The following is a 27980-nucleotide window of genomic DNA, read 5'->3' as shown; positions in this document are numbered from 1 at the left end:
AAATACCGACAAGGTCAAAATACCGACATTTAAAATGTCGACAGCTCAAAAATTCGACAAGAGTTATTCATTGTTTTTGTGTGTGTATGTCGACATAGGTTGACATGGACACCATATAAGTGTGCCGAGGCTCTTCGCATGGCTCGCTGCACTCGCCATGCTTCGGGCACGGTGCCTCGCTGTGCTCGGCATACTTTTGTATTACCCCTCCAGGTCCACTGGGATGGTAAAGTATGAACAAGTCGGTTGCAATGAAAAACTCATGTCGACTTTTTGACCTGTTGACATGTTAAATGTCAGTATTATGACCTTGTCGGTATTTTTAAATGTCGGTATTTTGACCATGTCGGGATTTGACCATGTCGGGATTTTGACCATCGGCAGGATTTTGATTGTAGGTAAATAGACAGCATCCCGTTCGATGGACACACAAGCTAATCACTGTGTTTTAAAAAAAACAACAACATACTCACGTACCCAAGGACTGGTGATCAGTGATCCAGTGCAGGCTGCTGGTCGTCGGGTCCCCTAGCTGCTCCTGTGACCTCTGGTGCAGTAAAGTGATGCTGCAAAGTGGCAGCTCACTTTATAGTACCGGAGATCACAGCAGTAGGAAGCTTTGATGACCGGCAACCATCCAGGAGCTCCAATCACTGATCCCTGGGTATTGGTGAGTATGATCACTGGTGGATTGGGTTGATTTAAACACATCCCATTGGCACCCTCAGATGCGTATGGTGATAAATCGGCCCCTTGGTATACAGATTCAGACTCAGTCGCACACAGATGTACAAATATTGCACCTCAAATTGATCTGTGCAAGGCAGCAATGTAGTTTTGTCATTTACAGTTGTTTTATTTATGCAAATAATAGGCACATTTTCAGCAAGAAAGACACTCGGCGTGGCCTAGACACCCGAGACCTGGTGCATCTATAGCCGCTATTTTACATATCTGTTCAGTTTGTATTTTGGAATTCACAATTTGTAAGTTCTGGAATTTGCTAAAAGAAATGGTAATTTTTTTTCATCTCCATAACACACATACCTACTTCTTAAAAGTGCCCTCTGAAAGATCCTGGAGAGGAAACTGGTGTGGGTGGTGCAGGGTGCATGTCACAGTAAATTGAGTCACAGAATACAAGTGGCAGTGCCATGATTATACACTTCCCTGCGAATTGTATCATCAAGGCCCGGGAAGGCTGACCAGTGCCACCTACTCTCTTGCAACTCAGAGGGAGCTGCTATATATTTTCGAGTCTCATGGAAATATTGGGAGAGTCTGCAAGTATGCTGCATGGTAAAATGACTTCCAATAAGGACGCACAGCATCATTACATGTGAGTGACGCCAGTCATGAGAGGAGAGGCGTCTATAAGTCTTTAAACTAAAAAATTTTCATAGAGAAGGCGCAGCAACGTCTTTTTTTTGTTGTTGAGGAAATTAAAATCTGCTAGTGTGAGTAAAGGGACCTTGTTAATCTTTTATCGTAGTGTTGTGGAGAGTGTACTGACCTATGGTATTGTCGTATGGTTCGGAAATTGTACAGTTGCAGAACGAAAAGGCCCTGGATCGGGTGGTTAGAACAGCGGGTAGAGCAATCCGTGTCAGGTTGCTATTTATGTAATATATGAAAAGAGGATCCTTAAGAAATCTATGGCCATTTTGTGGGATCCTAGTCATCCAAACTACCCAATCTTTTTAAGATTGCCATCAAACAGACGCTTTAGGGCTGTCTACTCACGCACAAAGAGGCTGCATAACAGCTTCTTTCCGAGCGCAGTGCGCATGCTAAATTGTCAAAATGTTTCAATATTAGGTCTTGAAATGTAACTTGCTGCGCGTTTATGTTATGTGATATGGTTTTGCTTGATTTTTTTTGTTGACATCCCTTGGTGTTTGTTAATGATAATAAAGATATAATATTAATTATTATTATTATTATTATTATTAAGTGGATGTGCTCCAATTTTAGTTCTTTCCTAATACAGGTTGAGTATCCCATATTCAAATATTCCGAAATACGGAATATTCCGAAATACGGACTTTTTTGAGTGACACTGAGATAGTGAAACCTTTGTTTTTTGATGGCTCAATGTACACAAACTTTGTTTAATACACAAAGTTATTAAAAATATTGTATTAAATGACCTTTAGGCTGTGTGTATAAGGTATATATGAAACATAAATGAATTGTGTGAATGTACACACACTTTGTTTAATGCACAAAGTTATAAAAAATATTGTCTAAAATGACCTTCAGGCTGTGTGTATAAGGTGTATATGTAACATAAATGCATTCTGTGCTTATATTTAGGTCCCATCACCATGATATCTCATTATGGTATGCAATTATTCCAAAATACGGAAAAATCCCATATCCAAAATACCTCTGGTCCCAAGCATTTTGGATAAGGGATACTCAACCTGTAGTGTAAACAGAGGCAGAACTCTGGGAGGCAACGGAGTCATCTGCCGCCGGGCTCCTGCTCTGAAGGGGGGCACCTCTCCTCCCATTCTGTGACACCATTGAATTAAGTTAATTGATAGCTGTTGCTGTCTTTTCAGTGGCCGACTTCCTCACTGGTCCCTGCACTTTACAAATCACACCCTCTTTATTATACGGAATATACTCATTTTACAAGTGTCATACCCAGGATTAGAAACCACAACCTATTACACTGGAAGCAGACACCTTACTGATGAAGCTGTTTGCTCCTGTATAGGAAATATGAGAATTTTAACTATATGAAGATACTTCTCTGACAATTACACGTAACTTCATATAGTTAGAATTCTCATGCTTACTCTACAGGAGTAAATAGCTCCATCAGTAAAGTGTCTGCTGTCAGTGTAACAGGTCATGGGTTCTAATCCTGGGTATGACTGCTAAGAAATGTGTGATTTTAAATAAAAGACAATTAAATGTATAAATACAGTATATAATTTTTTTTCAGAACACTCCATATACATACATACACAAACACACGCACGCACGCACGCACGCACGCACGCACGCACACACACACATACATATATTTATCTTAATATAGGAAATAGGGGGGCACCAATATTTATATTGCCTCCGGGCGACTGTGACGAACTTACGCCACTGAGTGTAAAACATACAGTGGAAAGATGTAGTGCCTCCAAAGTACATTTGTCTTTAGGCTGTGTGTTTTGTTGAGCTGTTATTGAACCTCAGACATTTATATATTTCAGGTTAGCCACATAGGTTATCATCCCAACATGTGCTCCACATCAAAGTGCAAATACAGGGTCACTTCTCTGAGGAATCTGCACATACAGTAGTAAGTAAAACTCTGAATCATATCTGTCTGTCTGAGGAATATTTTTATTCTTCAAACAGCTTCTTCTGACCAGGAATATGATGTAGGAGTCTGAACACAAGACAAAATATCTCCACACGGCATCTGTTGAAGTGATAGATACTGTTATTACCTCCACAACCTGATTCATCCAAGGACCTGAGAACAAATATTTCATGCACATTTTATTTTTGATCCCTAACAATCTAGCACTTGCCTGAGCAGTGACAGCTATATGCCCTGAGGTGATTTTAAATCAGTGCAGGATGTCGGTGAAGGAGTAGGATGTGGGGCTGGTATCTAGACAACATCAGTTAAACAACTAATTTATGACTATTAATCACTGGCAGGCATAAAATATGATCACTGTACGGACACAGTGTTTGGGGAAGCCTTCAATGCCTCTAACTGATCACCCAGTTCAAGCTGGATATTAACATGCAAAATTTAATATCAAAAACTCATCAAAATCCTAAGTAAAATTAAAAAAAGGTACACTTTTGCATCATAAACCCCAAAATTTGGGAATTTAGGGACTGATCCAGAGTTGAACATAAGTCATGTGTAAATAATTATTCCAGCATTATGTGTATTTCACCTTCTGCTGCTGTGAACTTGCTAAAACCAGAAAACATTAAGAGTAGGTGAGACACCTAATTGCAAGTTTAGTTACTGTGTACTTCAAGATATATGTGAAGATGGCGCTGCGTAATATAGCAAATACTTTGGCACAGTGCCCGAGCCTTTGCTCTCTTGTACACATGTACCATCTTCCCAAAAATAAGTGGTAAGATAGCACTGTGGAGGGACCTGCTTCCATGCACAAAGGTAAGATGTAGGGCTGGGGGGATGGACGTTGCTTAGAGGAAGGTAACACCCCCTGCTTCTTTTGTAAAGTTATGACATTCAAATGCTCCCCCTCTTCTTCGTGTTAGATTTGCTTTGTCTAACACTTAAAGACACAGTTGCCACTTTGCCCACCAATGCTGAACCACTGAAGAACAGATAAGCCATACCTCCCAACATGACCCTCTCCGGGAGGGACAGAATGCTCTGCTCTTGGACTTCCCACTTAATGTATTATTGCCATCACCTGTGCTGTAGCACCTTTCTTATCCATTAACCTGTTCAGAATAGGAGTCAACAATCATAAATTAAGAGAAAAGTCCAGAAGCAGAGTATTGTGTCCCTCCTGGAGAGGGTCATGTTGGGAGGTATGGAATGGGCTTCATAGCATGGGCTTTCTCGGGGATCACATTTGTCATGCCCCTCCCACACGAGGGCATGCGCCTTATGGGGGTCATTCCGAGTTGTTCGCTCGTTGCAGATTTTCGCTATACTGCGATTAGTAGCTAACTGCGCATGCGCATGGTACGCAGAGCGCATGCGCTTAGTTATTTTACTAAAAACTTAGCTGTTTTGCTGTAGCATCTGCAGCGCTTTTCAGTAGCACTGGTGTTCGTTAAATGATTGACAGGAAAGGGGCGTTTCTGGGCGGCAACTCAGCGTTTTCCCGGCGTTGGCTAAAAAACGCAGGCGTGCCAGAATAAAACGCGGGAGTGTCTGGAGAAACGGGGGAGTGTCTGGCCGAGCGCAGGGCGTGTTTGTGACGTCAAACCAGGAATGAAACGGGCTGAGCTGATCGCAGTGTAGGAGTAAGTCTCGAGCTACTCAGAAACTGCTAAGAATTATTTATTCGCAATTCTGCTAATCTTTCGTTCGCAATTCTGCTATGCTAAGATACACTCCCAGAGGGCGGCGGCCTAGCGGGTGCAATGCTGCTAAAATCAGCTAGCGAGCGAATAACTCGGAATGAGGGCCTATGTTCCTAGTGGAAAAATGTGGGGGGGGGGGGGGGGAATTTTCTTTCTGACACCAAAAAGTCTAGTTATGGCTCTAAGCAGATATGAGATCATTTAGCACTTTTAATATTATATTCTATTTTTACAGTATAGACAAGTTGCATTCATAATTATGTTTAATATTAAAATTACTATACTAATATACCATTATAATTGTAATTGATATTATACTGTGTGTAATTCTAACATAATTAAACCAATTACTATAATATTATTATAAGAGTATTGGAGTCCAAGGAGCATCATGAGATATTCATAGTCACTAGCTTATGTACTGTACTAAAAATGTACTTACCCCTTTCCAATATGCAAAACAAGGTCACCTTCAAAAAGTTCTGAAATAACATTTTTTTATTTATTTAGTATTATTAGCAATTATTTACATAGCGCACACATACTGTACACAGCGCCGTACAGAGAATATTTATTTCACATCAGTCCCTGCCCCAGTAGAGCTTACACTCTACATTCACTATCACATGGACACATACAGACTAGGGTTCTTTTTTATCAAAAGCCAATTAACCTACCAATATGTTTTATGATGATTCAGTTAATACTGAGATAACAGTGGACATGAATGAGTATAGGAGGGTAGGAGTTCAAGAGAAAGGGACTGATTTGAGCTAAATGTATGATCATCTGCATAGTGTAAACTCTACACAAATCTACATATATGTGTAGGAAGATTTGTTGGAATGTCAAACTTGCGCTACAATGCACCTGTGGATGCCGCCGCCATGGAGGAGATAGATGCCATGGAGGAGACAAAATGGCCGCCGCTATGGAGGAGACAGATGCTAGGGGTCATATTTGACCTCTAGCATCTGACAGAGCTGGGAAATGTCAGGACCTGGGCGTGCATAGCGCTGGGTAGTGCTGGCGGCTGTGGCAGCCTTACACCCTTGGCAAAGAGCATGAAAACCCCTTGGCAACAAACATGACACTCAGCACATGAAACGCCTGGCAACAAGCATTACACCCTGGCAATGAGCATGACACCCAGCATATGAAACCCCTGGCAAAAAGCATTACCCCCTGGCAACAAGCATGATACCCAGCGCATAAAACCCCTGGCAACAAGCATTACCCCCTGGCAGTGAGCATGACACCCAGCACATGAAACCACTGGCAATGAGTATTACACCCTGGCAATGAGCATGACACCCAGCGCATGAAACCCCTGGCAACAAGCATTTCACCCTGGCAACGAGCATGGAACCCAGAGCATGAAATCCCTGGCAATGAGTAGGTAATGTAAAAGTAATCAGAAGCCTTACTGTGGGGCATAATGTATAATGGGCATTGTGGTGTGTGGCATAATGTATCATGGACATTGTGGTGTGATGCATAATGTAAAACGGGCATCGCGGTGTGTGGCATAATGTGTCACAGGCATTACAATGTATGGTAAACTGTAAAACGGGCACTGCGGTATGTGGTATAGTGTCTCAGGGGCATTGCAGTGTATGGCATAATGTATCGCTGACATTGCAGTGTGTGGCATAATGTATAAAGTACGTTGCGGTATGTAGTATAATGTCTCAGGCATTGTGGTGTGTAACATAATGTATAACTGGCATTGCGGTGTGTGGCATAATGTGTCACAGGCATTACGGTGTGATATAATGTATCACAGGCATTGCGGTATAATGTATAATGTATAATGTGGCATAATGTATAATGAGCATTGTGGTGTGTAGCATAATGTATCACAGTCATTACGTTGTGTGGCATAATGTGTAAGGGGCATTTCGGTGTGTGACATATTGTGTAATGGGCATTACAATATGTGGCATAATGTTTAAGGGACAATGTGGTATGTGGCATAATGTGTAAGGGGCATTACTATAAGGAAGAAAATTTACAAATAATGTAAGGGGCATGAATCAGGATTATTTTTTTCCTGTGGTGGCCATTGTCTGGGTGTGCAGGTTGCAAAACTGGGGAATAATGTAGTCTTTTCCTGCAATAACACACCCCTTGTAGCAAAGCCACACCCCTTTTAGCGAGGCAATGCTCCATTTCGTGGCTCGCGCAAGTTCTTCACTTTTCTAATGCCAATTGGGCGGGGAGAAAATTTTTGGTCTTGGGGGAGAAAAATTTCTAGTTACGCCACTGTGTGTTCACATAACTGACATTGGACGCACAGAGATGCAAAAATGTCTGTTGGTAGCCATACTGATTGTGATTGCCTGAGAGATGATGTGCATATACACTGACCATCTAGCCGCTTCTGAGTGATTTGATGATCACACCAAGATAAAGGGATACAGCACTTAAAAAAAATGGGTACCTACCTCGCTGTTTTTGGGTTCTATCATAATATAAGGAATGTTGTAAAGGTTTCAAAAAAATAATGAAAACATTGTGACATTTCCACAGCCCCCTTAAATGCCCAGCTTGCTTTTACCCTAAAAATGTTTGCAATATTGGGGGTCATTCCGAGTTGTTCGCTCGTTGCCGATTTTTGCTATATTGCGATTAGTCGCTTACTGCGCATGCGCAAGGTTCGCAGAGCGCATGCGCTTAGTTATTTTACACAAAAGTTAGGTATTTTACTCACGGCATAACGAGGAATTTTCATCGTTCTGGTGATCGTACTGTGATTGACAGGAAGTGGGTGTTTCTGGGCGGAAACTGGCCGTTTTCTGGGCGTGTGCAAAAAAACGCTGGCGTTTCTGGGAAAAACGCGGGAGTGTCTGAAGAAACGGGGGAGTGTCTGGGCGAACGCTGGGTGTGTTTGTGACGTCAAACCAGGAACGAAACTGACTGAACTGATCGCAATGGCTGAGTAAGTCTCGAGCTACTCAGAAACTGATAAGAAATTTCTATTCGCAATTCTGCTAATCTTTCGTTCGCAATTCTGCTAAGCTAAGATACACTCCCAGAGGGCGGCGGCTTAGCGTGTGCAATGCTGCTAAAATCTGCTAGCGAGCGAACAACTCAGAATGAGGGCCATAGATTAGAGTTAGGGATGAAAATTTGATGACCCTGGCTGGATTTTAAGACAACAGCATTTGTAGATTCAGTTTCTACTGTATTTATATCACTTTTCAAAGGCAAACCGGAAGAATAGGCACTCTACTAGTGCATTATAATCTCTTAAAAGTTGTTGCACTTTAATAAAATATGCCCACATTCAAGTAAACATATTCAGGTATTTCTAATATACTGCACCAAACAGAACTTGGAGATTTACACTTGATAGTCACTGGATACAGTCACAGCACACAACTCATGGATGGAGCACAGGAGGCCAACCCAACACATGTTGTCACACTGACTTTTTTATTAATTAAAATGTAATGAATAATCATCCAAAAAATTATAAAGTACATACACTACCAAAAAAATTATAAGCGAATATACCATTTGAATGACAAACAGAATATCTTTATTTGTTTTTATAAAATTGTGTCGGTCTCCTTTGTGCTGCCAAAACACCTATGACCATTGAGGCATGGGCTCCACAAGACCTCTGAAGGTGTCCTGTGTTATCTTGCACCGAGACATTAGCAGCAGCTCCTTTAGGTCCTGTAAGTTGTGAGGTGGGGCCTCCATGGCTCAGACTTTTATTTTAAAATACATCCAACAGATGGTTAATTGGATTGAGATCTGGGGAATTTGGAGGCCAAGTCAACACCTTGAACTCTTTGTCATGTTCCTCAAACCATTCCCAAACATTTTTTGTAGTGTGGCAAGACACATAATCCTGCTGAAAGAGGTCACTGCCATTAGAGAATTCCATTGCCATAAATGGGGGGCAAAGGGGGAGGGGGGGGGGATAATTTCCTGGGTCTGGGCTAGATGGAGGGCCGTGACAATACCTCCCTTCCCAAAATATATACTTACTTTGTGAAAGCATGTGGGTCCTTCCTCCTCTACTGTATCATCTTTCCAGTAACGTCTTCAGGAAGATGAGGCTGCATAGTGAAAGTAAGGACTATAGCACTGTACAAGAGACTTTGCTCTCTAGTGCATATGCCCCGTCTTCCCAAATATCACTGGGAAGATGGTACTGCTTGGGAAAATTGATACTCCTGCTTGCTGTCACAATGTAATGGTTAGGTACTATTGACTTTTTTTTAGTAGGCATGGCCACGCGCGCCTAATCAGAACATGCCCCACGATCAGCACCAGGGCACCCGCTCTCTAAGGCTTAGGAAATTAAGTGGTGTACTTGGGCCCAGGACATGAAAGACATAAAGTTTCCCAGCAGTACATTGCCCAGAGGATCACACTGCCTCCGCTAGTTTACCTTCTTCCCAAAGTACATCCTGGTGCCTTCTTTTCCCCAGGTAAACAAAGCACATGCGCCTGGTCATGCAAAATAAAATGTGATTCAATAGACCAGACCAGGCCACCAAGCTGCAATGCACTGTTTGTTTTGATACCTTTCAATCATAGCCAGTATTAACTTTTTCTGCAATTTGTGCTATAATAGCTCTTCTCTAGGATCAGACCAGAAGAACTAGCCTTCTCTCACGGAGCCCTGGGCACCCATGACCCTGTCACTGGTTCACATGCTTCCATACTTGAATCAGTTTTGGTAGGCTCTAACTACTGCATACTGGGAACACAAGACCTACCATTTCAAAGATACTGTGTCCCTCAGTCTCATATAAAACATTAATACTTATTAGCTCTATTAAATTATTAACCCCCCTGTCACGATCCATCCCCTGATTGCATCCCAGAATATGATATTTATTTTATTGTGTGTGTGATATAAGATGTTATTTCCTGTGAACTGCCTGTGGACATAACCCTAGGGGAGGGGGGCTAAAGGACAGTACACACTGGGAAGATGTGTGCTGAGCAATCTATCACAGAATGCTGAGCACACATCTCTCCCCCCACTCAGCACAGCGCAGGTGCGGGGGGGGCGCTTATTTCACCCACCGGTGAAATGAGCGAACTGCTAGATTGTGCCTACACACGGAGCAATGTGTTCTTAATTTCTAATCAATCTAGTCAGATCGCTTAGAAATTAAGCGAACATTGCTCCGTATGTACCCCCCTTAAGAGCTTTGCCTGCCATTTCCCTCTGCTAGATTGTAAATATTGTGGACATAACTCTAGGGGGGGGGGGGGGGCTAGGAGGTTATCGCTCTGAGTTTTACCAATCCACTATGTCCTGAGGCCATAAATGTGTTTAGTAATGACAAGATCAAAACCCAGTAAGAAAGTGGGAGAAGAAATTTATATTCGAGTTTCTGGTCTCTCATCCTACCATGAATGCTGGGGGAGGAAGACTGCATCATTCAGCTCTCATCTTCAAACAAACTGGTCACTTAGGTCATACAGCAAACAGCCTGGAGTTTCTGTGTCCATGTGGGCAAACCCCCCTCCCCTTACTCTTGCAAGACAACTAGGTAAGAGGGTGTATGATACCTTAATGCCAGTGTCCAGCAATCCAGCATTGACCTGGTTAAAAATCCTAAGGGTGGGGGGAAGTGAGTGCAGCTGAAGGGTATAACTATCTCTTCCACTGTAAAATGATTGTTCATTAACATAGAAACCACTTGGTCCATCTAGTCTGCCCCTTTTTGTATCCTTTAGGTAATCTGAACCCTTTTTGAACCTTCATTCTTTGTACGGATATTCATATGCCTATCCCAAGCATGTTTAAATTGCTCTACCGTCTTAGCCTCTACCACCTCTGATGGGAGGCTATTCCACTTATCCACTACCCTTTCTGTGAAGTCATTTTTCCTTAAATTTCCCCTGAACCTGCCTCCCTCCAGTTTCAGTGTATGTCCTTGAGTTCTAATACTTCTCTTCCTTTGAAGAATGTTTCCCTCCTGAAGTTTGTTAAGACCCTTGGTATATTTGAAAGTTTTTATCATGTCCCCCCCCCCTTTTCCTTCTCTCCTCCAAACTATACATGTTAAGATCTTTTAGCCTTTCCATTGCGGGATGTAGCAATAGCTAGAAGTGGATCGATCAACTCATCTGTGTCATCCCCACCGCTGGATTCTAGATTTCTGTGCAAATCTAGGCTTCGGAATTATTATCTCCTTTTATTTTCTTGTTTGAGATTGCATTGTACTCTGCGTGTATTTTTAAAATATTCTTAATAATCTTTGTAACACTTTTTGTAACCAAAGCTCTGAAGTATTCTTGGGATTAAATTTACAAATTCTAGTACTGATTCTGTAATTTTTAGAACCTATGGCCTCATGTGGCCCACGTCTACCTATTTTTCCTAAGTATTGCAGTGTGTTTGCAGGTAAAAGCAAAAGCGTACTTTGTGCACAGTGCTAAATTAGACTTTTGCTGGTGGCAGCTAAGGTGAATGTATAACTCCGCATGTCCAAAGTTACACCCACGTCACAGGCGGTGCTTCTCAGATTGGCGTATCTGGAGAAGTGAGCGGCAGGTCCGTGACACCCCCCCCCCATTCCCTATTGTACCTTTTGGAACTCCACTGTGTCTGTTCCTCTTCTGTTACAGTTACATAGAAGTACTCAGGAAGCAGCTGTCTGTCAGACAAGTCCTGCTGAAGCTACTGTTATCAGTGAGGAGACAGGGCCATGCACAGAAAGACAGGGAGCATGAGTGGAGAGTGCTACAGTACCATTTGCAATCTGTAGCACATAGCCCATGGGCTAATGACATCAATGTATTCTGGAACTTGTTAAATTTGGGAACAAAGAAACCACCATAGGCAGGGGCGTTTTAAGAGAGGAGGAGGCCCGTGTTCAGCCTCCTCTGTTCGGACCCCCTCCTCTCTGCCCGGAGCGCTGTAGAGTCTGAGCACTAGAGGGCTCAGACTCTACTGCGCATGCGCAGATCTCTGGGAAAATGGCGCGGCAGCCATTTTTCCTGAGATTTCTCTACTGCGCATGCGCAGAACTCAGAGAAAATGGCTGCTGAGCCATTTTCACAGAGTTCTAATAGCGCTGCGGATGTCGGCACTGAACTTCGGAGGGGTATTTTAAAAATGGGTGCAGTGTGTGTGCGGTGGGGGTCCCCTCTGGACTCAGGAGCCCGTGGGCACCGCACACACTGCACCCATTATAGAAACGCCAGTGATCATAGGTCTCTGGTGGATCGCAGCAGATATATCTGCTATCTTCTGTGGTTTCCCCATATATATATTTGGGGGATACTTAATATCTATCTGATATCCCTGAACAATACCAGTTTGGGGGGATATCCTGCTAATAATAAGTGATAAATAGACCCCTTAATGATATGTATATAAAACATGTTATTTGCTCTCCACACACAAGGACTGATTCTGAGTAGGACACAATGTGGCTCCCATAAGACAGAACATCTCTGTGCAATTCATTGTCAATGCCCCAAAACATCCACTTCATGTAAAGACAGATCTAGCAAAGATCACCATAAGACACAGTTGTGGAACTACCATCAGTGCAGCCAGTGCACTGCACCATAGCCTGCCACAGTTAAGGATCCCAAAATAGCCGGCATTACAGTGAGTCTGACTGACTCAATATATGCTCTGACTCAATATATTCTGCCGACAGCAGCGAGACCCATGATGCTGAGCTGCTGTAAGCTGTCCAAGCCAGAGGGACAGAAGGTCTGGCAGAAGGGGGAGGAGGGGTTGCTGTTTAGCTCCCCACTTCCCCTTTTGTCTCAGACCGTGGCTTCCTCTGTGATTGGTGTTGTCTTTTCCACTGGTGCTGGGGTGACGTCCAGGGCCACCGCTTCTAGTAGGCAGCTGTCTAAGGGCACCGGGACTTGAGGAGGGGCCAGCTGAAGGCTGTCTGAGGCTAGGTGAAAAAAAGAAGATTGTTTATTTTTCTGGACAACCCTGACAATGGCCACGGGTCTTATTAGCCTAGGCCGCCGCAGTACTGCTCTACCTCTTTTCCCTGGCCCTGTCACAACAGCATTAACTGCTCATCAGCTGTGCTATGGTGCTGGCACCGCAGCCCGCTCCTTGTCTAGTGATGGAGTGTATGTTCCTGTATTTGCAACACCTCTCATTTCACAGTGATGATACAGGTGTCAGCTTAAAAAATGTATTCCCCCATGTCTGAGAGGTGAATAATGAGCTGGCCGGGTTATGTGGGTTACAAAGGACACGGGGTGAGTATTGTGCTACCTCTCTACACAGTGGTCCCCTTGTCTATGTACACTATGTGCAGCAGCAGCTTTCATATAGGCTATATATAGGGAAGTGCGGTGAGCTAAATAGCTCAGGAGGCACTGGCTAGCACCAGAGCCAGATTTACATGCAATATGTGAGCCAAAGCGTACATCTGGGCATTATACACAGGTGCAGCAGTATAAACTCCTGAAAATTTGGTGAGTTTTGATTAGAGATGTGCGGAAAAGTTATCCAGGTGAGGCACTGCCTCACCTTCCATAGACTTTTTACTCCAGAGTTTTGGCTATAAAAAATATTAGAATAATGCAAAGAAGATATTTCAAACATATTCTTTGTATTTTTCATATACTTTACGCAGTCAAAACTCTGGCACAAATGTTAGTATGACAGGAAAGGCTCTGCCTCACCCCACCGCACGTCACTGTGGCTGGCGGGAGAACTACAAGTATCAGCCTGTCTAGTCATACTGTCAAGGCAGGTTGGATCATATAGCTCCACAGCAAGTTCTCTGCTGTATAAAATGTTGATTAATGTGTACTTTTAGTTGTCTGCGGACTGATATTATGCTGGAAATCAAAGAATATATATGCACTCACATTAGGAAAGTAGTCGACTGGGGAGTGCCCCCTACAGCTGCCGGAACTAAGGTGCAAATATAAACAGTTTTCATACAAATCCTTGAAGAAGGCAATCGCTACTTCAAATCCGCTTACAGATAATCAGTCAATTTCTTGTACATATAAAACAGATCTCAGCCAGGACTGTGGCATCCTTGTTGAACTTAATGCAGGCGGCATCTTTGGAACATACAGTATAAGGTTCCACTTCCACACTTTCGTCTGTTGGGGTGGAGGGTGGGCAGTGTCGGACTGGAGTATGAAGGGCCCATCAGGGAAATGCAGTGTTAGGGGCCCATTCTTAGAGGCTTGTCTAACCATTAGTGCATGGTCTGGGCCCCTTGATAAATAATATATATAGTAAATACTGCTAATGCATGCAGGATAATGTAGCAGATTCTTAACAGGAATGCACTGTAGAGAATACACCATAGTCCTGTGCAGTAAAATGTAACATATGCATAATGTATCATTCAAATGTACAATCTGGAGGATTCCAGAGGAGGGGGTGGGGTTTCCCCTGTACCCCTATGGGCCAGAACCACCCTGAGGGTGGGTATTGGTGTGTGCGTATCGGGTAGAGGGAGGTGGGTTTGGCCATGTGTGTGGAGCGGGGGGGCGAAGGGGTAAGAAGCCCACAGCATATTACTCCCTAGTTCCGCCACTGATAGGCCAGATAGAGATGGAGCCACGCTCATTGAGCATGGCTGCATCGCAGGCGGGGGCAAGCGGCGTGCCTAGGAGCGCCTGCGCCTCGGCCTGCCGCCTAGCGTACAGAGACACTCCCATTCAAGGTGAATGGGGTGCGTGCATATCTACGACACATATGCGTCCCATTTGTTCTCGGCGGTCCACCTAGCCGGGTGTGTCTAGTCGCAGACGGAGCCATGATTAGCATGGCTCTATCTGCAAAGTACATGCGCTGTATGCCAGAACTCGCTGTTAGCTTCTATGCAAAGAAATTTGTCAGGACTCATAATCAGCCCCACAGTATGCAACAAAGTTTCTAAAAATTGTTTTTTGTTCTCTCCAAACACTATACATATGTATCCTCATACATCTAGCCTGAATATGCCATGAGGAGCGAGATGCATGGCAGGCATAGGCGTGTGCAGCACATTTTATTAGGGGGTGCACGATTGGAGGGGCGTGTCTATAACCACCTATTGGGCGTGACTAACACAGCCTATCGGGTGTGTCTAGCACTGTATATTGGCACTCAGTACAAACTAACTAATACAGGGAATTTGATTAAATAGAGTGTACAAACCAAAGCTTCTGTGGGATGTTGAACTTCCTTAGTTGCCTGAGGAAGAACAACCTCTGCTGTGCTTTCCCGACAGTGGCGTCAGCGTTGGACCCCCATTTAAGGTCCCGGGAGATTGTGGTCCCCAGGAACTTGAAGGAGTCCACTAGTGATACCACACTGTCAGCAATCATTAGCGGAGGTACACTAGCTGACTTCTTCCTGAAGTCCACTATCATCGCGACAGTTTTGAGGGGGTTGAGTTGAAGGTTGTTGTGGCTGCACCACTGGGCCAACCAGTCTACTTCCAATCTATCGGCCGATTCTTCCCCGTCTTTGATGAGGCCGATGATGGTGGTGTCGTTGGCGAATTTGATGATCTTTACTGATTGCTCCTCTGAGGTGCAGTCATTTGTGTACAGGGAGTAGAGCAGGGGTGAGAGGACACAGCCTTGAGGCCGCGGACTCTGCATTGTAGCATATCACACAGATTCAGGCTTTATTTCCGAAGCAGCGACTTTTGCTAGCTGCTGCTTCCTGGCGGGATGGAGGTGAATATTTAAAACAACTCTCACAGTAGGTGTAAAGTAAACTGACCGTGAGAACCGCTTCTTAATAAAGCCCTCAGGCTCAGTTGCAGACAGATATATAAGTGTGCATATCAAATTAATCAGTGCAGTATCAAGTAAAATGTGAATTGGTCTTATCACAATGCATTGAGCTGAAAAGACGCTCGGAGCAATACCAGCCGCATGGGACTTAGGGGGTAATTCAGATCTGATCGCTGGGCTGCGTTTTTTGCTGCCCTGCGATCAGATAGTCGCCGCCTAGAGGGTGAAGGGGAAAATCATGTGAAAGTGTGCGATCGCTTCGTTAGCAGAGCTGCACAAAAAACAGTTTGTGCAGTCTCTGCGTAGCCCAGGACTTACTCAGCCGCTGCGATGTAATCCTGCTGATCGGGGCCGGAGCTGACGTCAGACACCCTCCCTCAAAACACCTGAGCGAAAACAATCAGTTGCCACCCACTTCCTGTCAATCTCCTTGTGAACACCCATATGACTGGATCCTTCGCACCATCCCGTCGCAGGGTGCCAATCCCCGTAGCAGCTGTCCGTCATGCCGGCACAATGCGGCTCAGACGCATGCGCAGTTCAGATCTAATCGCGCGCTGTCCGAAAACGCACAGCAGCGATCAGATTTGAATTACCCTCCTGGCGCACTGAGAAGGGATGCTTGGGAGGACTGCAGCCACAGTGTGTGAGGATATATCTGAACAAGTAGATCATTTTTAAGCATAGGTAAAGTACAAAATGAGAACTCGGATCACAGTATAATGTATAGAAGTATTCCAGCAAGACTACTGTACATGATGCTTAGGCTGTAGCAAGCGTGTGATGAATGACATTGGGTGATTATCATCAGGTCACCTCTTACGAACACAGCAATGCCCAGGAGAGAGGGGGGTGTGACTCTAGTACAGGATTGGGAGGTGGGTGGTCATGTTTCCTGCACTGAGCATGTGCAGGAAAGTTGGAAGTTTCAACTTTTTTGGGTCTGGAAAGAGAATTTCCTCCTCATACATCTAAGGGGCACAGAGCAGGAGGAAGCACAGCTCGCAAGGCAAATATACTTTTCACTACAGTCGCCTATTGTCAGTGCTCAAGTCGCGATCTAATTGCCTCTCTTATTTACAGAAGGTAGCCAGTCACGGAGAGTTATCCCGACTGCGTTCCCGGTCAAGGAGCACAATGCGGCTTTTCCAGGTGCCAGGACTTATTCTAGGTAATGCAACAGGATTATATTATAAAATGTGTAGTGATTAGTATGTTAGGTCATCTCTATTTTGCAGCTTGTTTCAGAGTTCTGTGATGTGGATCATAGAAGGAATTGTTATAATTACCGGCAAAGCTTAGAGCGTGATTGACCTTCAGGACTTGATTTAACCCTTGAGTGTCAGTTCCATGCTAGAGGGGGTTCTGTACAGTATGAAAAGCAAGTGAGGCAGTCCAAGAGGATGATTAGATGTATTATTATGTGATAAGGACACCGCTTTCTTATACAATCTAGTTTATAGAAATATTTTGCACTGTTTAACTCAGGAGAATGTTGGTCATTAAATTCATTGCACAATAGGATCATACAGTATATTTGGTTTTTCATGTTTAAAACCGTGGGATGTTTTACTACAAAGACTATTTGGGTGTGTCTATTAGGGGTCTGTTCCAGATGAAGTTGTGCAAGATGTAAACCCCCAGTTCTTACTGTTAATAACTAATTAAACCTGCATGTGAAAAGCATGTAACCCATCTGCCTGGGAGAGAGCAGTTAATTTTTTACTAAGAGAAACTACTTGCTTCCATTTTTGTACAATATGCATTAACTAAAACATGTTTTGGCAACCTTGGGCTCTCTGTCTGTAGTGGAACTGCAAGAACCAGCCTACCATGTCCGCACACTACCTGGGAATGTAGCGGCGGAGAGCTAGAAGTTGCTTTACAGTGAATTAGAGATCATCGCTCTTGTTTTTGGCGAAATAAAATAAGAAGGATTAAGGATCCTCCAGCATTTCTGTGTCAGAGGGATATATTATAGCACTTGTCTTCATGTTAAGTACCTTTTTAGTGAACCTTTTCTATTATCAAGCAGACTCCATATGGAATTTGCTGACATCTTAACTTTAGTCTCAATAAACCAGCGATGAATGAGTGATTATCTACCGAAGGTTTACACACTGTACAATTTATTTGAACCTTTTTTTTTTTTTTAAAGTAAACTAAGGGGGACATTTACCAAGCAGTGATAAGAGCGGAGAAGTGAGCTAGTGGTTTAGTTGTCCATGGCAACCAATCAGCCCTGAATTAACATCTATAATTTGCATACTATAAAATTATACAGAGCTGCTGATTGGTTAATGGGGCAACTTCTCCACTGGCTCACTTCTCTGCTCTTATCACTGCTTAGTAAATGTCCCCCCTAGTCTTGTTTCCTCCCTCCCTAGGGCATAATTAGTAGGATATGATGTGGTCCATGTGAGTAACTGAGTAACATCTTTCTTTGTTCTAGTTGGGGAATTTGTCATGTTACCTTGCTAACTGAACACTTCACAGTAGCACAATCTACATAGCGTGTACAGATAGTAATTGCAAGTGTAAATAGAACTATTGGGTACTGCTGATGAGAGCTCTACACAAATGGGGAGGGGGGGTGAAACAAAGATGGAGGCAAATGTAATTTTACTTCACACTCTCATTGGCTTCAGTTTTTACCTGTTGCTCCACTGGACACAACCTCATGATTCAGAGTTTTTCTATTAAGTGGTCTGCGTTTACTAAATGGTCAGATAATATCCAGAATTTTATTGATAATGCCAAATAAAACCAGTTTATTCACTATGACTCCCCACCTTTCGGGTAATTTCTACAAAATCTAAATGTTTATGATGCCATAAGCAATTCCTGACTTTTCCCAGGCTAGTAGGAAACAATATACATTTTATGTAGTTCTAAGTGGAGCACTAAAGATGATTACATCAGAGACCAGCAATACGGCACATCCTGTAGCAGAAACATGGTTAATTACCCCCAACAGGGGGGATAAGCATTAGAAGGAGTATATGCTTTGTAGGCTGCAAGGCGTTTTCAGATAAGGGTTTAAAGAGATCAGATTGTTCTGTAGCCTTCCATGCCACAGGATTACTTTGTATTCAGAACCTGTAAACTCCCTCCGCTATAAAGTCTGGTCTGTTTTAAGATTAATACATATATGTATAAATGAAGCACTCTGAGGGAAAATGTAACCACCATTCAGGATGGTGAAGGGCTAGCTATAATATGAGCTACCAGTCTTCATTTAAATCTAATGGCTACTGTTAAAGTTGGTGCAAAATGAAGGTCCTCTTTTAATGTGGAAATTCCCATATGGCAGTGTCGGACTGGGGCATGTAAGGCCCACCGGGGGAATGCAGTTGTAGGGGCCCATGTTAGGGATGTGTCCAGTCTGCAGAGGGTGGGTGACCTGCCACCTAACTGGTTTGACTAACCATTAGAGAGTGCAACATCTGAGCCCCTTCATAAATATATACAGTAAATTCAGCTGCTGCATGCATGATAATGTACCAGATTTATAACAAATTAATAACAGCAATGTACTGTAGAAAATACATCTTAGTCCAGTATAAGGTAACATATGTATAATTAAAGTGCACAGTCTGGAACCTGATCCTTAGAGGTGGGCCCCCAGGCAGTGGGGCCCACCGGTGGTTTCCCTGTACCCCTGTGGGCCAGTCCAAGCATGCCATACGGGACCTTAAAATGCACCCTCTGTACACAATGATTTTAGTTTAATCACCTTTGAAATCTGTTTTTGTGCACTGTTCTGCTGCGAATGGATTCCAGAACGCCTACTTGGTACTTTGCACTGGATATCCTTCCATCCACCCAGCTCCTTCCATCTGCCTGCGATCTATTCTACTGTACTGCAGGCGCCATTTGCTTGCTAAGTCTATGTACTGTGCTGGAATAAGGTAGTTGTTTTATATAAATTGGCCATTTACTGGGTTTGTAGGTTTGTGTAAATGGCATTAACACCTCCATTACAAAATTCCATAGAGGTCTCAGAAAACGAGTTTCCTGCTCACAAGAGCTTATTGCAGGGATGATTTTGACGAATAAAGACATTTGCATTGCTTTCAGATGCTTTTTAGGTGCATGATAATGGCATTTTTAGCTTTTATAGAGGACACTTTACACCAAGCAGTGCATTATTTAATACCCTCATTTGCAGTTCCATCGTTTACAGTTTACAGTTCCATATTAAAAATATACATAGAAAATCAAGTCTATCACTAGGGATTCAGAAAAAATGCCATGTAAGTAGCTTATAAAGTAGTTTTTTTTTAGCAAAAAACTGTGTAGGGGAAAATTTGTGCCAAACCGATAATACTTTGATAAGAGGTTTCCAAGAGGAACACAGATAATGTAGGAATCTTGCTATGCCTGAACGGAGGAAGACTATTGCATCCCAGTGTTTATTCAGTCTTTGAAGTTGGACTGGGTTGTGGAATTTTGTGTGGTTATCTGATTAGTTTGGAGTGATTGCATGATCATGGTAGGGGGCTCTTTGTTGCTAGTAGCATAACCAGGGTTTTCCAGGCCTTTAAAAGTATTTGTGAAAAGACTCTTCATTGTTTATTTCATTTGCTGTGAGCACATATTATATCACAAGGCAGCACAAAATAGTGTTATTTAGAAGGGTATTGGGGCCTATTTAGGAATATAGGTTTATTTTTTTCCCAGTGCAGTAACCAATATCAACCAGACAGTTTGCTTGCATTCAACCTGGATCAGTGCAAATATTTCTTATATTGGTAAATAAATAAATTCTGGGTACATGGGATGGGGTGCCATTTAATCTTCTAATAATAATAGCATATTTATATATGTTTGTGAAAACAGCACTAACACAGGTATAAGTAAACACTTACTAAACTATGTATTGATGGGAGAACTTTTATTTGCCTTTATCATGTGCTGTCCTATTCCACAGCAATATCTTTCCTGGGTTGCCAGACTGCTGTGATCATATGTATTTCTACCTACACTGTAACAATAATGCTGAGTTGTCCAGATGTGTGTCTGTTTTGTATAAGGACACAATTCCCTCCCATAGCATTTACTGTAGCTTCTTTTTGTGTGTACATGTGGAGCTTCTAGCTCTTTAAAGTGTGAATAGCTCTTACTTGGGCTTAATTATATAACTTTGCAAGTATTTGTCATGGTTCTGAAAGCTTTTAAATCCACCACTTTCATCCGTCCATTGGGCTTAATCGCAGCAGCAACATTTTTCTCTAATGGGCAAAACCATGTGCAGTGCAGGTGGGGCAGATATAACATGTGCAGAGAGAGTTAGCTTTGGGTGGGGTGTGTTCAAACTGAAGTCTAAATTGCAGTGTAAAAATAAAGAAGCCAGTATCTACCCTGCACAGAAACAATTTAACCAACCCAAATCTAACTCTCTCTGCACATTACATCTGCCCCACCTGCAGTGTACATGGGGGGTCATTCCGAGTTGTTCGCTCGCTATTTTTTTCTCGCAACGGAGCGATTAGTCGCTAATGCGCATGCGCAATGTCCGCAGTGCGACTGCGCCAAGTAAATTTGCTATGCAGTTAGGTATTTTACTCACGGCATTACGAGGTTTTTTCTTCGTTCTGGTGATCGCAATGTGATTGACAGGAAGTGGGTGTTTCTGGGCGGAAACTGGCCGTTTTATGGGTGTGTGCGAAAAAACGCTACCGTTTCTGGGAAAAACGCGGGAGTGGCTGGAGAAACGGAGGAGTGTCTGGGCGAACGCTGGGTGTGTTTGTGACGTCAAACCAGGAACAACACTGACTGAACTGATCGCAGATGTTGAGTAAGTCTGGAGCTACTCAGAAACTGCTAAGAAGTGTCTATTCGCAATTCTGCTAATCTTTCGTTCGCAATTTTGATAAGCTAAGATTCACTCCCAGTAGGCGGCGGCTTAGCGTGTGCAAAGCTGCTAAAAGCAGCTTGCTAGCGAACAACTCGGAATGACCCCCATGGTTTGGACCATTAAAGAACGATTTTGCTGCTGCGATCAGGTCTGAAATAGGCCCATTATCCGCACATAAAGTGGGACTTCACATGAAAACTCTGTCTAGAACTTTTCAATTCTCAAGGAAGCTCAGTCTCACAAAATATGACTGTGACATGCTATATGTTCTGTAGTATGCAATATCCTAGCTAGAATTCACTTTGTATTATCTTTGTATTATTTTTGAAAGTGGGCTTTAATCTTAATTGCATTACTTTTTTTCAGCTGTATTGTTGGGAGCTGCCCAATCTCAGGAGCCAAATTTCAGCCATGGCTGTGGAGAAGGCAGCTGCTACCCAGCCACCGGTGACCTGCTGATTGGACGTGCAGAGCAACTTGATGTATCCTCCACATGTGGTATCCAGAAACCAGAGTCTTTCTGTATTGTTAGCCATCTCCAGGTAACACATCTTTCTCAAGTCGACTCATTTTCTTCTCCAGTCACTCTCCACCCACTTGTGAGCAGATATTTTCCCATGAAATATGAGCAATGAGAATGGGTAAAGCAAATCCTAAGGGGGATCTGCAGATCTTCCCAGGCACGGATGAAGCTCTCCCCCACAACATTCCCCATTAAACAGAAAACATCTGGCTGGAGGCTGGGTGTAAAGTGCATATTCACACACACATGCATTGTTTGAACAGTTGCATCTGTATAGTGTTTCCTGTACTTGTTTACACTGCTTTCAGACTGGAAGACCGTTCTTTTCTTATTTAACCCTTAATATTACAAATACTGTTCAATATAAAGTTTACCTAATGTTGCTATGGTAATGGTATGTGAATAAGACATAAATCTCTACAGTTAAAAAATCTAAGTACAGTATTATTTTTATGTTTAACATTTGCATTGAAAGTATTTCTGCTATAGACATAGCAGACACATGGCACTTCATTCATCTTATTTGTGCACGTGCCTGTCCTATGTCACTATGGGCTGAATTCAGACCTGATCGTAACAGCAATTTTTTTCTCTAATGGACAAAACCATGTGCACTGCAGGTGTGGCAGATATAACATGTGCAGAGAGAGTTAGATTTGGGTGGGGTGTGTTCAAACTGAAATCTAAATTGTAGTGTAAAAATAAAGCAGCCAGTATTTACCATACACAGAAACAAAATAACCCGCACAAATCTAACTCTCTCTGCACATATTATATCTGCCACACCTGCAGTGCACATGGTTTTGCCCATTAGAGAAAGATTATGTTTTTGCGATCAGGTCTGAATTAGGCCCCATATATGCATCCTATACGCTTTTCATAAACTTTTTGTGTCCTTTGCTGTTATGATTCAAGTCCTAGAGCAAAGCACTTTCTATACATAACACAGATCATCTAAAGACTTCATCCTGTCTACCTAATGAGCGTCGTAAAATACTGTTGTCCTTTACTGTAATGTTTAATTATTTCATTTCCGTGAGCAGCCACAGAACAGGATAGGTGCAGTAATCAGTCATGCTCCCAAATAGTAGTGGGAGTTATTTTATTTCTATTCACCACTCAGGAAAGTTTAAGTAGGGGTACCAATGACAATTCCTCCATCTTTGTGACTGTGAATTTCTCCCCATACCGGGGAATACTGCTGTAAATTGTGCCTAGCCTCTCTCCCGCAGTGTGATTGCTCGATAACTGTCTATTTTACTCTGTTAACCAGTTATGCTGCAGGAAGAGCTGCCTTTTTACCAACTGGGACCCCAAACAGGTGCATTAGAATAGCATTTATTTAGGAATCGACGTGGGCATATAGTAAGGTAGACTAAAGTGGCGACATTGACAAATGTCACAACCCAGAGGTCGCTAGTACATTTTTAAACTTGTATATCGGTTTCCAATATTATAAACATGTTCTCATGTCACCCCTGCATTTCTTTTTCCACCCAGTGAGGTGGATTCTTCAGGCACGCTCACTCTGTTATCACTGTGCGTACACATAACAGAGTAGCAGCTGCCGATTTGAATAACCGCACATGAGGGGTCTATTTCTTACTGTAAAGTGAAGGTGTACCTCAGGGAAGTGCGGTGAGCTAAATGGCTCAGGAAGCACTAGCTAACCCCAGAGCCAGAATTCCATACAATATATGAGCCAAAGGATACATCTGGGTATTATACACAGGTGCAGCAGTATAAACTCCTGGAAATTTGGTGAGTTTTGATTAGAGTTGTGCGGAAATGATACACCGGTGAGGCACTGCTTCACCTGCCATAGACTTTTTACTCCAGAGTTTGGGCTATAAAAAATATTAGAATAATGCAAAGAAGATATTTCAAACAAATTATTAGTATTTTTCATATACTTTATTCAATCAAAACTCTGGTTTTAATGTAAGTATGACAGGAAAGGCTCTGCCTCACCCCACCGCACGTCACTGGTGTACCTGCAACCTGTGCGACTATAGAAAACCATATACTAAAGTTTATTACCATTAGTACATAAGGGACAATCTCCTCAAATTATTTCCCAAGCGTTCCACTCAGCAAGTTACAGGGATACATATCCATTTGTGCATAGTTTCTATATGTTATTTATGACAGTATCGTGTCATCATTTCTGTGAGTTATACTTGTGTTTGTGTTGCTGACACAGTCCTCTTCCAGACTGATTACTGATTGTGTCCTGTACTGCATTTTGGGGATTGTCTCGCTTTTTGCACCCATATACAGCGGTGACTTATGCCACTGTTATTGCAAATCTGATTAATTTCTTATGTGCTATTTGTTGATGATTGGTATAAATGGGAACTACTACAGGACTACTGATTGTATGCACATAATACAGTTTACTAAATGCATAGTGGTTGCCGGGATTAATGTATTTAAGGCGGATTACCCGCTTGAAATCAAGTTGCTGTATATGCTATGCTACCTATAGGACTGCCTGAAGGTATCCAATTGAGTCACAGTACCCTGAAATGCTATTTTCTCTAGCATCCATAAGGGATATTGTGGAGACTTAGTACGATGGGGTATAGATGGGGTCCAAAGGAGCCGGTGCAATTTAAATTCTTCACTGGGTGTGGTGGCTCCTCCCCTCTATGCCCCCTCCCACAGGCAGTTTAGAAAAAAATGCCCTCAGGAGAGGATGCACATCTCTGCAGCTCCAGAGAGTTTTCTTCAATTTCTTTTAAACTTTTATTATTTTCGGAAAAAGGAAAAGAGTGAACTCTGGCGCAATGGGATTGGTCAGCCCAATCACATCCCTATACCTGCCCACAACACAGGTAAAAATACAAATGAGAGAAAAAGGGGTGAGGGAATGTGATCAAAGGCGCCCAAAATTTAGGAGGAAAGTTTGGTAAAAATGTAAGTCATAAACAATAAACAATAAATGTTACATAAAATGAAAATGGTGGATGCAATAATACTTGTGAATTCTTGAAAATGGTGGATGCAATAATTCACAAGTATTATTGCATCCACCATTTTCATTTTATGTAACATTTATTGTTTATTGTTTATGACTTACATTTTTACCAAACTTTCCTCCTAAATTTTGGGCGCCTTTGATCACATTCCCTCACCCCTTTTTCTCTCATTTTTATTATTTTCGGTATGCTGTTTGGGCAATAGCATACCTGCACTGTGGGAGTTAAGGGAGGTCGTTACCGACCTTGCGAGGTGCAGAGCCGCTTCTCCGCGGGGCACTGCGCCTTAGCTGTCGCAATTGCAGCACGCCGCACACCCCTAACATATGCCCGATGGTGACATCTGTGGTGACTACAAGTCGGCGGCCCCTCTAGGGGAGTCCCCCGGCTCAAAGTGTGGCTGACCGCGGGTGCGGCATACGGGACCCTCCTGGTGGGGACCCGCTAGACCAGGTATTCCCAACCACGGTCCTCAAGGCACACCAACAGTGCAGGTTTTAGTGATATCCAGGCTGCAGCACAGATGGTTAAATCAAAATAACTGAGCTACTAATTAAGTCACCTGTGCTCAAGCCTGGATATCACTAAAACCTGCACTGTTGGTGTGCCTTGAGGACCGTGGTTGGGAATGCCTGCGCTAGACCCCCATGTAAACTGGCTCAAGATGGCTTAAACTAGCACTTGTGTGATGTTTTTAAGCATAATCGGAGATATTGCCAGTATAAAAATCACTGTAGCTCCGGCGCCATTAAGGGGGCAGAGCTACCACAGAGCGGGACCAGAGGCATTTTTGTGCCTTCCTCTGCTTACTGCAGCAGCAAACAGCACACACAGATCTTCCTGACTCCCAAGACACGCAGGAAAAGTGGTAGCAAAGGGGGAGAGCCGCTATCAGTGTCCTCTACAGGGCACAATCAGTGTGCTCTACAGGACAGAAATTACTAGTGTTTCACTGTGATTTAGTTAGCTGACAGCCTCACTGGGGCTGTGCAGCTAGGGGTGTGCTGGTGTCTTTCTCTGTGTGTCTTCTCTCACATACAGTCAGGAAAGGTTTGAACAGTATTACTGTCTGTGTGTATGTGTATGTCATTGTGATTACTGTAAACATGGGTTAACACAAACTTTCTCTCCCTTATCATCTGATTCTATTTCATGTGAACAATGCAGCCAATCTTAACAAATCAGTGAAGGGGCTGGGGTAGAGGGTCCAGAGCCCTCCTGGCTAGGGGCTCTTAAAACTATGATGTTTGATATGTCATCACAACTCACTGCTAATGTTTAGAAAACTCAGCTACTACAACAGGCTGTTGCAAACTTAGCTCCTAGGGCAGATGTTAAACAGCCCTACATCTCTCATGCAGGTCCACAGAAGCGTGGTTTACCTGCCTTACTCTCTGATTCAGATGAGAATATACAGGAGGATGGGGAGGACTTGGATCCCAGTAGTTGGGATTCCGATTCTGCTCAGGGTATTGAACCCCTTATTTAGGCTATACGGGACATGTTAAAGCTCCCTCTAGAGCAGAGGTTCCCAAACTGTGTGCCGTGGCTCCCTGGGGTGCCTTGGGACACTTGCAGGGGTGCCCTGTGTTGGTGGTCCAGGACCAATTCAAATTATTCATGGTCAATATAATAGGCAAAACCAGTGCTGGTGGCTGCCAGTCATAAAATATGTGGCCAAACAGAAGCAAATCTTGTCCCTCACCACACAACTGACCCTAAGGATGACATATAAACGCAATCTACTTAATGTAATATTTCTTTCTAAATTGCTCAATAAGAAATTTTTGGCCTAGGGGTGCCGTGAAAAAAATTCTGATATTCTAGGGCGCCATGATTCAAAAAAGTTTGGAACCACTGCTCTAGAGGATGCTGCGTCACAGCAGTAGTTTTTCTTTACACAAAACAAGTCTAATGTCCCTTTCCCTGATTCTGCAGCTTTAGATGACCTATTCAAGTTGGCCTGGAAAAATCCAGACATAAAATTCCAAGTGTCAAAAAAGTTTTTGCCATGGCAGTGTCTGCGCGCAGGGCTTTGTGGTTGCGTCAGTGGATAGCAGATGCAGAATCAAAGCGCAGTCTGGAATCCCTCCCCTTTTCTGGGGAATGGCTCTTTGGGTAGAGTTGGATACGTGGATTTCTAAATGTTTCTTTCCTCTGGTTCCCTGCTGGCTAGGCGTTCCTACCCGAAGCCGTCTGTTCAGTCCTTTTGCTCTAACAGATTTCAATCTAGTGCCAGAGGTGCCTCCAATGAGAATAGAGGTACTAGAGGTAAGTCGAAAAGACCTGCAACTACCGGTTCTCAGGAATAGAGTACCAGTTCTGCTTCCACTAAGTCCTCAGCATGACGGTGCCCACCCACCCCAAGGAGATCTTGAGGTGTGAGCTCGACCATGTCACTTCAGCCGAATTTGGGAAAGCTCCTGCCAGGATACCTGGGTAAGGGACCTCATTTCTCAGCGCTACAAGTTGGAGTTCGACGGTACTCCTCCCAACGATTTTTCAAATCACGCTTGCCAGCTTTAGAGGATACGCAAGTTACGTTGCTACAGGCCATCCAAAAGTTGGTCCGGTCCCACGTCCTTGTTCCAGTACCGATACCACAGTGAGGCAGGGGTTATTACTCCAACCTGTTTGTGGTACCATAGCTGGACGGCTCGGTACGGCCTATTTAGAATCTGAAGTCCTTGAACCCTTACCTAAAGGTTTTCAAGTTCAAAATGGAATCCCTGAGAGTAGTGATTGCAGGCCTGGAAGAACAGGAATTCCTGGTTTCCTTGGATATTAAGGACGCCTACCTTCATATTCCAATTTGGCCACCTCATTAGGCTTATCTGAGGTTTGCTCTACTGGACGATCA

General features: G+C 43.2%; 1 protein-coding gene across 1 annotated transcript in view; it reads left to right on the top strand.

The window, feature by feature from the left end:
- Positions 1–16602: 16602 nt before the first annotated feature.
- Positions 16603–27980, top strand: part of LAMB1 (laminin subunit beta 1) — a 97044-nt gene continuing 85666 nt past the window's right edge. The window contains exons 1-3 of the mRNA XM_063927079.1: positions 16603–16765; positions 16840–16927; positions 21983–22158. Coding sequence (XP_063783149.1) covers positions 16894–16927; positions 21983–22158 — 210 coding nt within the window. The 5' untranslated portion in view covers positions 16603–16765; positions 16840–16893. The remainder of the gene's footprint in view (positions 16766–16839; positions 16928–21982; positions 22159–27980) is intronic.

Source organism: Pseudophryne corroboree, chromosome 6, assembly GCF_028390025.1.
Source record: "Pseudophryne corroboree isolate aPseCor3 chromosome 6, aPseCor3.hap2, whole genome shotgun sequence".
Classification (NCBI taxonomy): domain Eukaryota; kingdom Metazoa; phylum Chordata; class Amphibia; order Anura; family Myobatrachidae; genus Pseudophryne; species Pseudophryne corroboree.
The sequence above is the reverse complement of the archived record's forward strand: the minus strand, read 5'-3'. Positions and strand labels throughout refer to the sequence as shown.